The sequence below is a fragment of the Parus major genome, chromosome Z (assembly GCF_001522545.3).
Source record: "Parus major isolate Abel chromosome Z, Parus_major1.1, whole genome shotgun sequence".
In the NCBI taxonomy this organism is placed as follows: domain Eukaryota; kingdom Metazoa; phylum Chordata; class Aves; order Passeriformes; family Paridae; genus Parus; species Parus major.
In genome coordinates this window covers 43,015,189-43,029,394 of record NC_031799.1, presented here as the reverse complement: position 1 = coordinate 43,029,394, position 14,206 = coordinate 43,015,189, and the positions used below count along the sequence as shown (strand labels likewise).

The following is a 14,206-nucleotide window of genomic DNA, read 5'->3' as shown; positions in this document are numbered from 1 at the left end:
AGCACATTAGAGGAGACAATGTCAGAATTCTTGTCAAAGTGAAGAACAAACAACATCCACTGCTCTCCCCTCATGCATCACATCAAACATCACATCATAAAAGACTACCACGTTAGTCAGGTTATTATTCCTCCTTTATAAAGCCATGGTGATTGCCTTTGCTACAGCAAAGTGAAACTCAACACAGTGGTTACAACCCTCTGTAAAAGCAAAAGTATGCAATAAGTTCAGGAGTAAAAAGAGTCCCTCTAACAGAAACTGATAGCATGGGGCACAAGGCTTATTTCAGTTCTGAAGGCTTGTGCTATGCTGCCTCCAGCATCAGCTCTGGTGGTCTCATCTGTCTTATCTGCTCTTCCTCTTTTTCAGACTATGTGTTTTCCTTGCCAGGCAGTGCCTATTTAGAGTAGGATCCTACTAGACCCAAGGCAACATTGACTTGCAGTCCTGAGGGAAAAAAGCTCAAAGGTGTAGTTGTAAGAAATACCAGACATCTGCTGGGCTGGCAATTCATTCCCACATAAATTGTGGCAGACACCATCACAGATAAAAGCTAATAGTCAGATACTCAAAACAATCTCCTAATGCACCTGCCCAAGTTGCATCACTCAACCCTGTGATCTTTGTATCTTTAATTCTACCATCTTCCTTCTCATCCTGACATCCATCTCAGTGATATACAAATGCCTTTGACAAGGGAGGCATGCCTACGACTATGACTATAACTTCAGCATAGCAGTTCCTTCAGAACCTACTAGTGGAAGACAATTACCATGATCTTCATTTCTGCAGAATGCAGTAATTCTCTAGAGACTGAGGTTCCAACACCAGGCAACATACTTTGTACATGAAGATCTTAAAATCTCTTCACACAGATACATCAGGAAGGACAGGAGTCTTTTTTTTTATCCTCCATGATACAGACTAGGAGCTAAATTCACAGCTAAAAAAGTTCTCATCAGAAAGAAGAGCCATATCCCAGCATCTGCAACTGCTGTGACTTTTCTGTCTAGCAAGAACACACTTCCTAGGGAACTGAAGTGAAAAATGCAGAACTTCAGGACTGTACCCCAAATATAAGACCATCCATACCCAGGAAGTAATAATGTTTCCCATATATACCTCAAATTCCAGATAGTGATCCTTCAGTTTGTAATCATCTACTTCCTTGCCTTTGAGCTTCTTGTCAGGAGGATAGGAGCGATGTTCAGCAAGCTCAGTGGAGATCTGCTTCAGCTTAGCTTCATGGGACTTCAGCTGTTCATCCTTCAGAAACACATTAGGCACTTAAGTGACAGAATCTAAAATATCCAATAAGCAAATTAAAATAGAGAGGTTCCTGTACCATAATACCTCATCGTTTCCTTTTCTATCATCCCAGAGTGCTGCCACCAACAGCTCTCTCAAAGGCACTCAAAGTGGCCAAGCTTGCTGAAAAACTCAGCAGCTAGCAGATGCCAGTGAGAAGGAGAGCAAACCTGTCATCCATTGCCTTGCTGTGAGCAACAGAAGCAGCTTGCTGTCGAGCAACATGACTGACAACACGACACTTTTGCTCTAATACATTTTTTGGTAAATTAATTAAGACTGTTGTGTATGCAGACAAACCAAGGGCAGAATGAGACAGGCAGAAAACCCTGCCTGAGGTCTTAGCAATGTAAAAGGCGTTCTTTCCAGGACAGAAAAGACATGGAGTCAGGGCCCCTCCTTCTATTTCTGCACTGCCAAAAGCTCTCTGGTGTATGGTTTCTATTTGTTTAGAACAATATAATGCATTCAGAAGAAGAAGGCCTGTCCAGTCCCCCAAAAGTATACCATTTTGCTAAGCTTTTTTCCCACTGTGCAGCTGGAGAAAGTGAGGAGCTGCTACTCCCACTTTCTAGGCAATTTCCTTTATCATAATCCCAGGCCCACTCACTTCCTCCAGTCCATCTGTCAAGCTAACCTTCCCTCATCTCAGAAGGTTTCCATCTCCTGCAGGATGGCCTTCTGTCCATTTCTAGGCTTGGATCTGAAATTATGTTTGAATTAGGTAAGACCAAAAGAGACACATGATCATGCAGATACTGGTGAACTAGCCAAGAGGCAGTACCCAGGTCAGCCCCTGTGTAGGCACCTTGCCTCAGAGGAGGGAACAGCTGCCAGTGTTGTCCCTCAGTGGTGTGGTTCTGAGTGCAGCCCACAGCTCAGATGAAGCCCACAGCTTCAAACCTAGCTCAGACATGCCTGCACTGCACTGAGTCACACTGGGTACTGAGCCTCTTGGCTCGCTGAGCTGGAGCTGCAGAAAACAGCAGAAAGGGGGAAAACTTCTACAGACAATCATAGCTAAGCCCCAGTTAATCTTGTGTTTCAACCCTCTTGCAGGAGAACGGAAGAAAGAAACATGTGGGATAATCTGCCTCCGCCTAAACATTGTAGGGCTGAAACCACTTGATTGCCAAAAAATTCTTGTTGCTGTTAGTTACTACCCTAAATGTGCCTGCTCTCTTATTAGTGCCCAATCACTCTTACATTAAGTTGATTCCCTGGTCCTAGGGACAACCTGTGGTAGTGAGCTCTACAGCCTGATGACAGGAGGGCTTTGAGCAGCTATTAATACAGCACTTGTCATTTTCGGGGCACCAGTTTTGGAGCTTTTCTGTGTGCTGTGCATTCTCAGAAAAAAAAAAAAAAAAAAAAAAAATCCAACACCCTAGTAGATCTTTTCTAGATTAGTTCTTCCTTTATATATAGCTTTGTCACATCCTTCTTTGGTTGGACTAACCAAGATTAGACACTGCTCTGCTTTTGAAAAAAAAATCTGGTACAATGATCTTGCACAACCTGTCATCATATCCAACCTCTTCCTTACCCATGTTAGGTCCTCACTGCACCCCAACTTCTGGCTGACCAGGAACAGACCCTTTGAAGAAGTAGTGTCCATCATGATTCATCCCATAAAATCCTAAACATCAACCACAAGGATTTGACAATTTGTATTTTTTTTTGTCTGCCAAATGAGAAACAGCCTGCTGGCAGCTTTTCCACATTGACAGATGAAAGTAGACATGTTTCTGCTTGCCTTTGAATTTATCTACTTTGAACACTTAACATTCTTCTGCTTGTCTAAAACAGCTTATCTTATTTCACTTTTTGTGTCTCTCCTTCTCCAAGATACAAACCATAGGGTTGTGATCTATCTTTTCCCTTTCCAGATTAAATGGAAACAATGAGACTAGAAAATAACGTGCTAAATGGAACAATCACACAGAACAAAAAATGAGTAAAATAACTTACTTTGGTGATGGGGGTAAATTATGGAAGCCCCATACTGTATTTTTAAAAAGATATGCATGAGCAAAAAATAAAACTGCAAGGATGAGACAAGTTAGTATTATTTTTTACATGACATGCTTTAAACTTTAACCCAGAGCAGAAGATGGTAAGTTAGTGATCACATTGTAAGAAGAAAGGCTACTTTCATGGAGAGAGAAAAAGTAGGGGCAACCAAGAAAAAAATCCACACCCTTAGAGAAACAGACTTTGAGACAGTGGTTTCTAAGGATAGTTGCTAAGCTATGAAGATGGTTTTAAAAAAAACAACAAATGTATTTAAGAAGCAATCCAGCATGGGCAGATCACTTCAAAAGGTACAGGAAGATGTCATGAAATATAACCTCTGTCATTCTGTCAATCTGATCAACACAATCAGTATCATATTCCTGCCAAAGCAGGAGGAATTCCAGGCAGGCATTGCATGTCCCGAAGTATATAAGCTATGAGCACAAGCATTTCACACAGCCAGTCTGAGACATGCAGAAATATGTGCGTTTGTGCAAGAAGAAGTAGAGCTGTGAAACTCCCTGCCATGGGATGCTAAAAGCTTGTGTGATCACAAGGGAGACTGAAGACATTAACGTATGACACAGTTTATATATATATATACTTATATATATATATTATCCAAGAAATATCTGAGCTGATAAATTGAGTCTGGAAAATCTAGTGGGAGAAATATAATTGATGCTTGTCTGATGCATCAGCTTTCATCTTTTAGCAATTCAATAAGCCAAAGGTCAGAAATATGTCTACTTCTTCTGAAATGTGTGGTTTTCAGGAACACCCAAATTCAAAAAACCCCAATCAATTAGTATTTGAAAAGTCCTTTGCAGGGCCACAATTAAAAGAAGAAAATTTTTTATCTAGTACTATTTTCTTCAAAAACATAAACCAAGTGTATTTGATTCTGTTTCTTTTCTCCCCCCACTTCAAATCTTGCGTAAGGAAATGAGCAGAGATTTACTATGCAAGCCTTCTCCTCCTAGAACTGCTAGTGGCAACAGCTATAAAACAGTGACATGGACCATCACCCAGTGTCCAGACAGAAAAAGAAATCATCACCTACCCTCTGTATCAAAATGTCTCACCTGAGATAGCTTTGTTGTGGTGGCTGGCAGGAGTGGGCGACTGAACTTCTTCTGAGAGCCAATGGCTGCTGGAAAGGGTGGTGCAGAGAAGACAGCAGCCACACAGTTAATCTTGTTGATCCAGATCTGCATTTCTTCTTGGCTCCTGAGGAAGCAACACATATTAAGCACTTGTTGACTCAGCCTCTTCTACCTCTTTCCAGCCCTTCTACAGCATCTGTAAGTCAGAATAACCAGAACTGGACAAGTCTTAGAGCCTGCTCCATCTTCCTGCCTATATTTGCAAGCACTCAGTCACAGGCTGGCTTGTGGTTAGGTCCGTACTTCACATGTTTTCCTAATCCAATCCAAATAACACAGGTGGCAGAGCCAACTAATGCTATGATTCAGATGTATGTCCTAAGGTCTCAGTTGCGCTGGACAACACAGATCTCTAGGAAGTTTCACATCAATCTCAGTAGAAAAGGCCTCAGAAACGAAAGGTAGGTCATCTGCTCTGTCTGGATATCACAGCATGAAAAACTTAATCCAATTACTACCCAATTCTTATTTTAGGTAGTAACTTTGTTTCTAACCACAGTATATCTTCTAGAAAGACATTCGGCTAGGACCTGATGACATCACGAGACAGACAATCCAAGACTGCCTTTGGTCATTTGCTTCAATGATTAATCACCCTGACTTTTATAAGTTTGTGCTTTGTTTCCAAATTTAATTTCCTGGAGCTTCAGCTTCTAGCTGCTCCATCTTGTTATGCCTCTCTCAGCTAGATTAAAAGCTGATGTTTCTTTCTCATGCACTACATGTGCACTCTAATCGCATCACTACTTAATCTTATTTCTGACCAAATAAACAGATTGAAACTCTTAAGTCTCTGTTTTAACCTGTCCAGGTGGGAATTTACTGCTCCTTCAGCACTGCCTTCTTTCCTCAATGAGTGGCACGAGGAGAGCACTTACTGGGCTTGGAAAAGCAGGACTCTCCAATCTGCTGTTTTAAGCTTGAGGACATTGGGCTTCTTCTCATAGTCTGTTGCCTTGGATGCCAGTGCATGGTGCACACTAACCGCATTCTTCAGATCTTCCTCTGACAAAGCCTTTTCTGGCTTATATTCATCCTGCAGGAGACAGCAGGGGGAAAACAGCCTTTTATTTCTGCATGTGCTATTCCTTTTTTCCTTAGCCTAGGGAAAAACCAGAGTTCAGAAATAGTAATAGATTATATGAACTAAGTGCAACCTGACTCGCACACTTGTGGTTTCCACTACCTTTAACATGTTTTCCTTTCTCTTCCTTTCTCTGTTTTGATGTCTTTCCAAGGGAGAGAAGTAGTTCCACTACGTGCTTGACAGGAAGAGATGTAAGCAGGAAGTATTTGACTATGACAACAGCTGTGGATTATTTGTCTTCATTTCAAGAATCCTTCATAATCAGCTCCCCACCTCCACTGCTCATCTACTTGCATTCTCAGCCTCTACTGCCTGATTTTAATTTTCTCAACCCATTACCTTTGTAGCTGCTCCTAGACAAGCCCTCACAGAGTGCAGAAGCCTCCTTACCAGTGTATACAAAACAAGCTACAGCAAACTCCTTTAAATCTCTCTGATGAGGGTCTACAAACGGCAAGCACACCTCTATCTGGGTTTCCGACACAGTAACAGCACCACTTCTAGCACTAGATGACAAAAACAGGGATTCTTGTTTTGCAAGCATCAGCCTGGACACAGTCTTTGATCTGAGAGACAGAAGCTGGACAAGGGTATAATGGAGCCACAAGTTCCGTCCAAAGCCCACATGGCTTGGGAAAGCCAGGAGCTTTCTGAAAGAAAAATTATTTGCTAGCAAGGCTGCATCACTTTGTTTCTAAAGGGCAGGCCAAAGCAGTCTGTAATTGACTCCAGATTTCTCCCCCTTAGTATATCAAAGAAATCAGTCTCACCTGGAATATGCACCAAGTGTGACGGCTGCAAAGCAGTGAAATAACTCCCTGCAGGCATGGTAACTATTGATCCTGCACTTGAACACAATTTACGAGATGAGGTTTAGCAGGAAACACAGTGCAGGACGCAGAGCGTGTGCAGGGACAGCACTAGCTTCAACATCCAGGGAGGCACCCACTTGAGAGATGACCTGGTTAATGTGCATGAATTCTTTACAGAATTTCTCTGGCATTACACCAAACACGACTGCAGCCAGAGGAATCTACACCACTGTCAAAGGTATCTGAGCTTACCACCAGGCTGGACTGGGGCTCTCCAGGTTGAGTTTCACTGGATAGAGAGTCACCAGGTGTGGTAACCACCTCTTAGAAGGTGGGAGAAAACATCTTATTCCTCTGCTATGTCTCATCCTTTCTGATGGAGGTCCTGCTAGTGCAGGCCCACAATATGCGACATTGCTCCTCAGACACTGAGAAGAGGCAGCTACCCAGCAGTCCTGCCACCCCACAATGTCCATCTGGAGCTAGACAAGGGCACAACCCACCATGGGTCTGGCAGGCCCCGCAGAAACACGGAGCATTACTATACAGGTGACCAAAAGGCAGCCTCCCACCTAAAGATCTGTGGCATAAGAGATTTTCAAAGGCTGAGTTTCAAAGGCTTTCAGCAAAGCCAAGTGTCCTCCCTGTCTCATAATTTGAGACTCAGCAAGATTTGGAGGCATCTATCTTGAAGGATTTTGCCTATGCCCACTTAGGGCATTCTTTAAACCTTTTTCAAGGAAGTCTGGCACAGGAGACTTGGTCTGTGTCCTGAAGATGAATGAGGCAAGGCCTCAGGTCACACCCCTTCCTTTAAGGGTTCACAAGCTGATTTATTTTGTGATAGTTTTGGGGGAAATGAGTGGCTCCACTGTCCATAAAAACTGGGAAGGAAAACCTCAGAGCCAGGTGTGGTAGTCTGGCATTTAGGAAGAAAAGTGGGAAACACCCACAGAAGTGATTTCTCTGAAAGAGACTGCTGGGAATTTCTTCTCTGATTGAGAAGAAACTCTGCTTCTCTTCTTCTGAGAACTGACAGCACTTTGCACCACCTTTGAATAGTATTCACCTTTGTGAATACCACCTTTTAAAAACCCAAGCCCGGGAACTTCTTGTCCCTTTCTTTCTGGCCTTGAAAGGTATCAGAGCTCTGGTGCGGCTGGCCCTGCTCCCCCGTGGCCTGTGCGGCCTGGGCTCGGATCTCAGCGGCTCCCGGGCAGGGGATGGAGACTGCGGGGCCTCCCCCAGGCTGGGCCGGGCTCTGCTGTGGCCCCTCCCGGGAAACCCTCCGGGTCCCATCCCAGCGGGGGGACCAAAGCCCTTCCCAGGGGGGCCCCCAGCCCTAGGCTGGGCCAGGCCACCGCTGCTGACACTTGCCCACACCTCTCCACCCTGTCCTGGCCTGCTGAAATCCGATACCATGAATAACTGCTGTGGCTTGGGCCAGACTTAACCCCTTCACTACACAGATGAGACCTGCAGACTTTAATCTCTCCAAGGAGAGAAAAGGACAAGAGCGATCATAAGGAGACATCATGAAACATCAAGGTCAGTAAAAGAAAGAGTCATGCCTCAGATGGAAGGAGAATGAGGAGATGCTCTAATATGCAGAAATATTCTTTTGGTAGGGCCATGGAGATGGACAATAATGTTCTGAAAATAACTCCTTTAATTCATGAAAGAGTATTGGGGGAATGAAGTATTCAAACTGTAGATCTGAGCAAAGGTATCCATTCATGAAGCCAAGCAGACTTTGGAGTAGCTGTGATCCCATGAGATGCTTGAACAGAAAGAGAGATGAGAGCTGATGAAGACCCTTTGTCTCCAGAGAGAGAAGAAAACCTCTTTTCTCAGAGATGATCACAGAGACAGATGAAGAGAACTTTTGACTTGGAATAACTCATCCTTAAGATAATACCCCATGAGTTCATGGCCCATGAGCACACCCATGAGTGGTGTGAAAATGGGAGGGAGGTATATGATGGCAGAGTTTGTGCCCAGGCAACTGCCAGTTATAGAAATGAAAAGCCATGAGAAAACTGTTTCTTGTGGAGAAGTCTCCATGGAATGACAAGAAAAAACTCCTCTCCCTACAAAGACTGATGAAAAGACTACTGTATAGCTGGTACTGCTTTACCATCCCAGGTTTGTCTCTACATTGTCAGTTAGGAAAAGAAAGGTTGGGTGGGGGGAGAAAAGGTTTCTGGAGGTTTTATTCTGGTTTCTTATTCTTGTAGTCCTGTTAATAAACTTTTTTTATTCATTTTAGGTTTTAAGCCTGTTTTGTCCTTCCCCTAATCCATATCTGACAGTAAAAAACGAGTAAGTACTCCGGTGATTTTAGCTAGAGCTAAAACCCACCACACCAGGAAATTAATTTAGGCCTCAGACACATGATAATCTATTTTACCTCGTATTACTGCCTAGAGATGGTGTCAGCTATCACTTAGCTTGCTGCCTCCTAGCTTCCTCTGCGAGTTGCATCCAATGTCTACAACCCTCTCTGGTGACTAAACCTGTTTCAGAAGAAGTCCACATTTGGGTAGTCCCAGAAGCAGCCCTGGTTGATATCCCCTTTCTTTCCAACAGAGAGCATTCATGGTAATCCTTGCTAATCCTACCAGATCAATTGCCTGCAATCTACCTTGACAGCTGGGGCTCTGCCAGCTTCTCCAAAGGCACTGATCAGCATACCAGAAATGTCTCCACGTAGTTTGCCAGCCTCAGAGAAAGATGTAAGGACACAAATGTGCTGTCAAAATTCCTTCTCCAAGTCCTTCAACTCTTTTAGATTGGTAGGGAATTCTGAGGAAGTAGGAACATCCATTTTTGTCTAAGCCATCAAGGACAGCATGTGCTATGATGGTGCTGGTGTCAGTGTGCAGGTTGAGCTGAAATGGAAGGCAGTTCTCTAAAGTTAGACCTAGACAGTGGCAAGAAATATATATGGAGCCAGAGAGGAACTGATCTGTCTGTCAGCTGAAGGCTGATGTGAATGCTGCATACAATGCAATGGCATGCTGAATTCATCTTTCTCAAACTCCTAGAGAATGGCACACATCCTGATGACCTAGAGTCAGCATATTTCTAAATACGTTTTTGGTAAACCAGAGAATGACATTTGTCTTTTCTTATCAGTCACTGTACCATGGATGGATATCTCCATGCAGCTGCATGTGACAGCTGCAAAATTCTCTTCCAGAAAGTCTCACGATCAAATATTTTACATCAGTCTGGCCTTTCCCTATTTATTTTTTTAAAAAATTTTAATGGAGGAAATTTGAGAAAATTTATATAAAAATACCTGAAGCCTGCAACATTATCAAGTACCACATCAAAGAGCAAAGATGTTGCAAACCTCACAGAGGAGTCCAAACAAAACACGAAGGTTTATGTCCTGCACTGTTTGCCCAGAAGCAATTTCTAACAAGGAAGCGAGGTCAACCTTATGTCCTCTCCTTATAAGCTTTTCTTGTGTATGCACATCACATCCCATGTCAGTCTAGTGAACAGACATTCTGTCAAGCTCCTACTTTGCAATTTCCTTTTGCTATGAACAGAGGGCAGGAAATTAACCTTGGCCTGAGGATGCCCAGAGACTCAGCCAACATCCCAAACATGTCAAACTTCTTATTTTATATATAATACTCTGCAGGCATGTTTAGTTAGCTAATTGTGAACATTTCCACTGAGCTCCTGTGGTGCTCTCTGTGCCCATTAATTCATAAACCATCTCTCCTAAATCACTCATTTAAGAACAAAACAATATGAACCACAGGAATTAGCACTGGAACAACTCCAACAGAAAAAAAAGGTAGGCAGGAAGACAAGCCTGCCCAGAAAAAGTCCTCAGTAAATCCCAAGTGACCACCATTTACAAAACACTCTCATACATGGACTTTGACAGCAAAACAAGGAGAGCAGGAATACAAATAGAGTGAAAGCAGAACTGGGATCACACTGTTCACTGGGGGAATCACAGCTGCTATGAACAATTAATATTTACATTACAATACTGTCTTGAGGGAACAGCTGAGTTACAGATGAACACAGAAACCAATACTGCAGAAGTCTGTACATGTGTTTGTGTGTAGACAGCACATGTACAGTGAGATTTCTCTCTATCCTGCTTGAATAGCGCTCATTGCAATGAAACCACCATCACAGATGTAATTTCCAAAAATTATACAGAGAATGAGAGAAAGAGGATGTGGATGTGAATGCACTCTGCCCTACTGCACTCTATAATCAGGAGAGAAGGTGAATTGAGAAAAGGAAATCCTTTGACAAGGACTGTTGCCAGAACAATGCACTTCTGCAAAGAAATCAAGCTGTGCTAAAATGCTTTGGTACTTACTAAAATTAGAATAATTTCAGTCCCTAGTATATTACAGAAGGAAACAGCAGCTCAGCAACCTTTCCTATAACTACTTGACCTAGCTGAGTATTTTTTAATTCTGGCACCTTCAGCTTCTATGAAACTACATCCCTAAAAGAGTGAAGTTTATTTGAGTGCTGAAGGAAAGCCCTGGTGGACCTTCTAAAGCTGAAATCACAGGCTTTATCACAGCTGCGGCATGTGGCTGAGCAGGGGCCAGAGGTACCCTGGGGAGGCTCACAGCTGCTCCGTCACTCTTGGAATGAGTTACTTCCCATCACACCCTTATGTCAACCTCTCACAGCACGATAACAAAAGCCTTGCTTGTCACTCTGCTACAGTAAGATGGCTTCAAGGCAGTGGATGGCTCCCATGCAAATGGAGAGAAAGCAGCTCTGCAGAGTACTGCCCTGTAATCACTGAATTCAAGTGCTCTGACAAGTGAAAAATACACAAATAACAAGCAAATAAGAACAAAAATTCCAACAATGCATTTCACTCTGCAAAGATGCCGTCCTATGTGAGATTACTGCCTGCTCCTGAAAGCATGGAGGGCAACAGGGGGGAGGGCAGCATTCTGTAGAAAATTTGCATGCTACATCAGCATCTCTACATTTATTAAACAGAAAGTATTTTACACTAATATGCCAACAATATTAATAAAAATATTTAACTAAGGTGCTAAAATAGGCAGTATCCTCCGTTCTTTCCCTTGAATATCAAATAAGAAATTATGTACTGCCATACAAAAAAGGAGCCTTCTTATTTCTCAGAGAACCATGCTGTCTTTTCAGGTGAACATTAAAGATTACTTATTTCAGAAACTGAAGCAGATGAATCCACTTCAGTCAGAAAAGGGCAAGTACAAGCCTGCCATGAAGGCATTTTAGTAAAACCTGAACTTGCTCCCAGCAAAAAGATTTGGGATTCAGCACACTTGATTTTAGTCTCTTGCACTGGCTCTGAGTATATCACATCCAACTTTCAGCCCAAATATTCTATCCTGACTGCAGATTGTTTTGTCTGTTTCAGGATTTCAGTACCTTCAAAAAGGTACTGCACCCTAAGCATTCACCTTGTAAACCTCATGCTATAATAATCTGATCCAAATCACTCTTTTTTCTCAAGAAGAGAAGATACCATTCAGGGTGGCTCCAATGCAACCAACAACTTCAGAAAACCACAGCAGGGGAGGAGGAAATAGCAGTATGTACTTGCAGTCCTGATAGTTACAAAACTATCATTTTTTGAGTGAAAATGTAAAACAGCTTTCAAAGAAGCATACTTCTGCAATATAGGACAGTCTGGACAAGCAGTATCTATTCCATGAATATTTCATCTATATTGGAGGGCAAAAAGCCTTAACTACCTACTTATCTGCTGCCATTTATTTGATTTTGACAGTTCCCAGTCATATGTTGCATTTTATGTTCTAACAGTATAGTTAAAAATGTACTATAATACATTTAAGCTTGCAACAAAAGGCCTGAAGCGCTTCATCTAACATTTTTTTTTAGACATGTGGCTGTCAGAAAGCACATTTTGTTAGAAACCAGTCTTTTCTTGCTCATTGGGAAAAAAGCATCCTTTTATCCTTCAATTTCGCAAAGGAACAGAAGCTTCAGATTCCTACCAAGGCCAAGCTGTTGTTCAATTGTTTTGCAGCTGGTCTTGCAGGCACTGCAGAAAAGTATACTGTGAAAAGGTGGGAATCTTACATTAGGGGAAGTCATACATATGAAATGTAAAGTTAAAAGCAGCCTAGAGGAATGTGTGCATGACACTGAGAGGTGACACTGGCTATTTTTTTCAGTTGTGTGAGATAGCAGTGGCAGATACTGAAACTTACAGGGAGCACATGTGGATGCCGGCAGTGGAACTGATCTTGAAATTGTGAAAAGGGAGAGGGTGTCAATGAAAGGATTCATGCCTGAATGTGTATGTTAATAGGGTGGGGGTAGGGAGCGCAGCCATGCTGAGCATCAGAGGGAAAGGAGCCTGGAGGTGCGCTGAGAGAGTGAAGAGGATCCACGCTGCTTTATCCCTCTTTAATTAGTTTCCAAAAGACAGTGATTTCCCCTACCTTCTGCAAGTACAGGACTGTTCCCTTCAGCACAGCATAAAAGGTTTTCCAGCCTCGTTTTCCCCGGGGAGCTGGAAAGAAAACAAATGAAAACCCATTTAACTCAGATCCATTTTTACACTTTGCATAGGTTACAGAAGAGCTACATTAGTCCTGCGTTAAACCTCCTTCATAGTATCTTCTTCAAAGGACAATGCAACTTAGCATAGTGCCTGCACATACCTGCTGTTAGAGAGGGTAATACAACAACGCTGATGACAACCCTGGACTGGATCAGAAAGGAACAGCAGCAATGCAGAAAGCAGGCCACAGAGATCCAGTCTTTTTGCTCTTGAAACAGGCAGACACTGCCCCTACACAGCCACACCTGAGCTCTGCACCATGGCAGTTTTCAGAAAAAAATACTCTTTCTACATGCCACAGTAAGCTGGCAGACACTGCTCAGAACCAGTGGGATACCACTCAGAAAGCAGTGTCTCCCTAGCGCATCATTTCCCTTGCTGCATGCCCAAGTTGGCATTGAGAAAGAAGGGCTCCAACCAAAATACCCAATCCCACAAGAAAGTCAGTTAGAGGTCAAAGAACATAACAGAGGCAACATATCTAGCCCATAAATTCCTAGAGACAAGGGGTGGGGGGAAGTAAACTCAGCATGACGGCCGAAGGATTCAGTCTGAAATTCAGCTGCGACAGAGGGAGAGAATTAGGTACAGGCTGTACAGTCACAGTTCCAGAGACCAGAAGTCTGCATCTAAGCTCACCCTCCACAAGCACACACTGATGACCAGCATCCATATAGTGTATCACTGATGCTATACTGAAATTAATACACACACAACTAAAGCATGACACTCAGAAAGGTGTTCCGTTCTGAAGACAGAAAGTGAAGAAGAAGAGGTTACAAAATCCCTTGTCCCAGAGATTAGTAATTCTCATCTTGCATAACAGGCCTTATTTCTAATTGGCATTTGTTCAGTTCAATTTCCAGCCATTGGCCTCTGTTACATCCTTCTCCTCAAAGTGCGAAAGTGCTTTAGCCCTCAGAACTAGGTTCCTTGGAAAATACAGATGAGCGTTCTAGCACATCACTTCATTAGAAATCCCACACAAGCTTATCTCTGCCTTGGAAAAACTCCATTAGAAAATAAAATATGAAAAAGTCTAACAACCAAACAAACAAACAAAAAAGAAAGGAAAAAGTTTTGTTTTATTTGTGCCTTGAAAGCCAGAATGCAGCTTTTCTGAGAAAGACAGATTTTAAATTGTACTGGAACTTCTGAAAACATGGCCTTAATTACATTACTCATAAAAGAGTAATCTCCAGAATGCCAGTGTGTCCAGTGTACTGAATAATGA

The 14,206-nt window shown here is 42.7% G+C and overlaps 1 protein-coding gene across 5 annotated transcripts in view; it reads right to left on the bottom strand.

The window, feature by feature from the left end:
* The window catches only part of PSD3 (pleckstrin and Sec7 domain containing 3), a 121,355-nt gene that overhangs the window by 15,013 nt on the left and 92,136 nt on the right, over positions 1-14,206 (bottom strand). For all 5 annotated transcript variants that reach the window (XM_015652479.2, XM_015652480.3, XM_015652481.3 and 2 more), the window contains 4 exons: positions 12,851-12,921; positions 5,369-5,526; positions 4,410-4,554; positions 1,123-1,266 (listed from right to left, as the gene is read on the bottom strand). In XM_015652479.2, the coding sequence (XP_015507965.1) occupies positions 1,123-1,266; positions 4,410-4,554; positions 5,369-5,526; positions 12,851-12,921 (518 nt within the window). The remainder of the gene's footprint in view (positions 1-1,122; positions 1,267-4,409; positions 4,555-5,368; positions 5,527-12,850; positions 12,922-14,206) is intronic.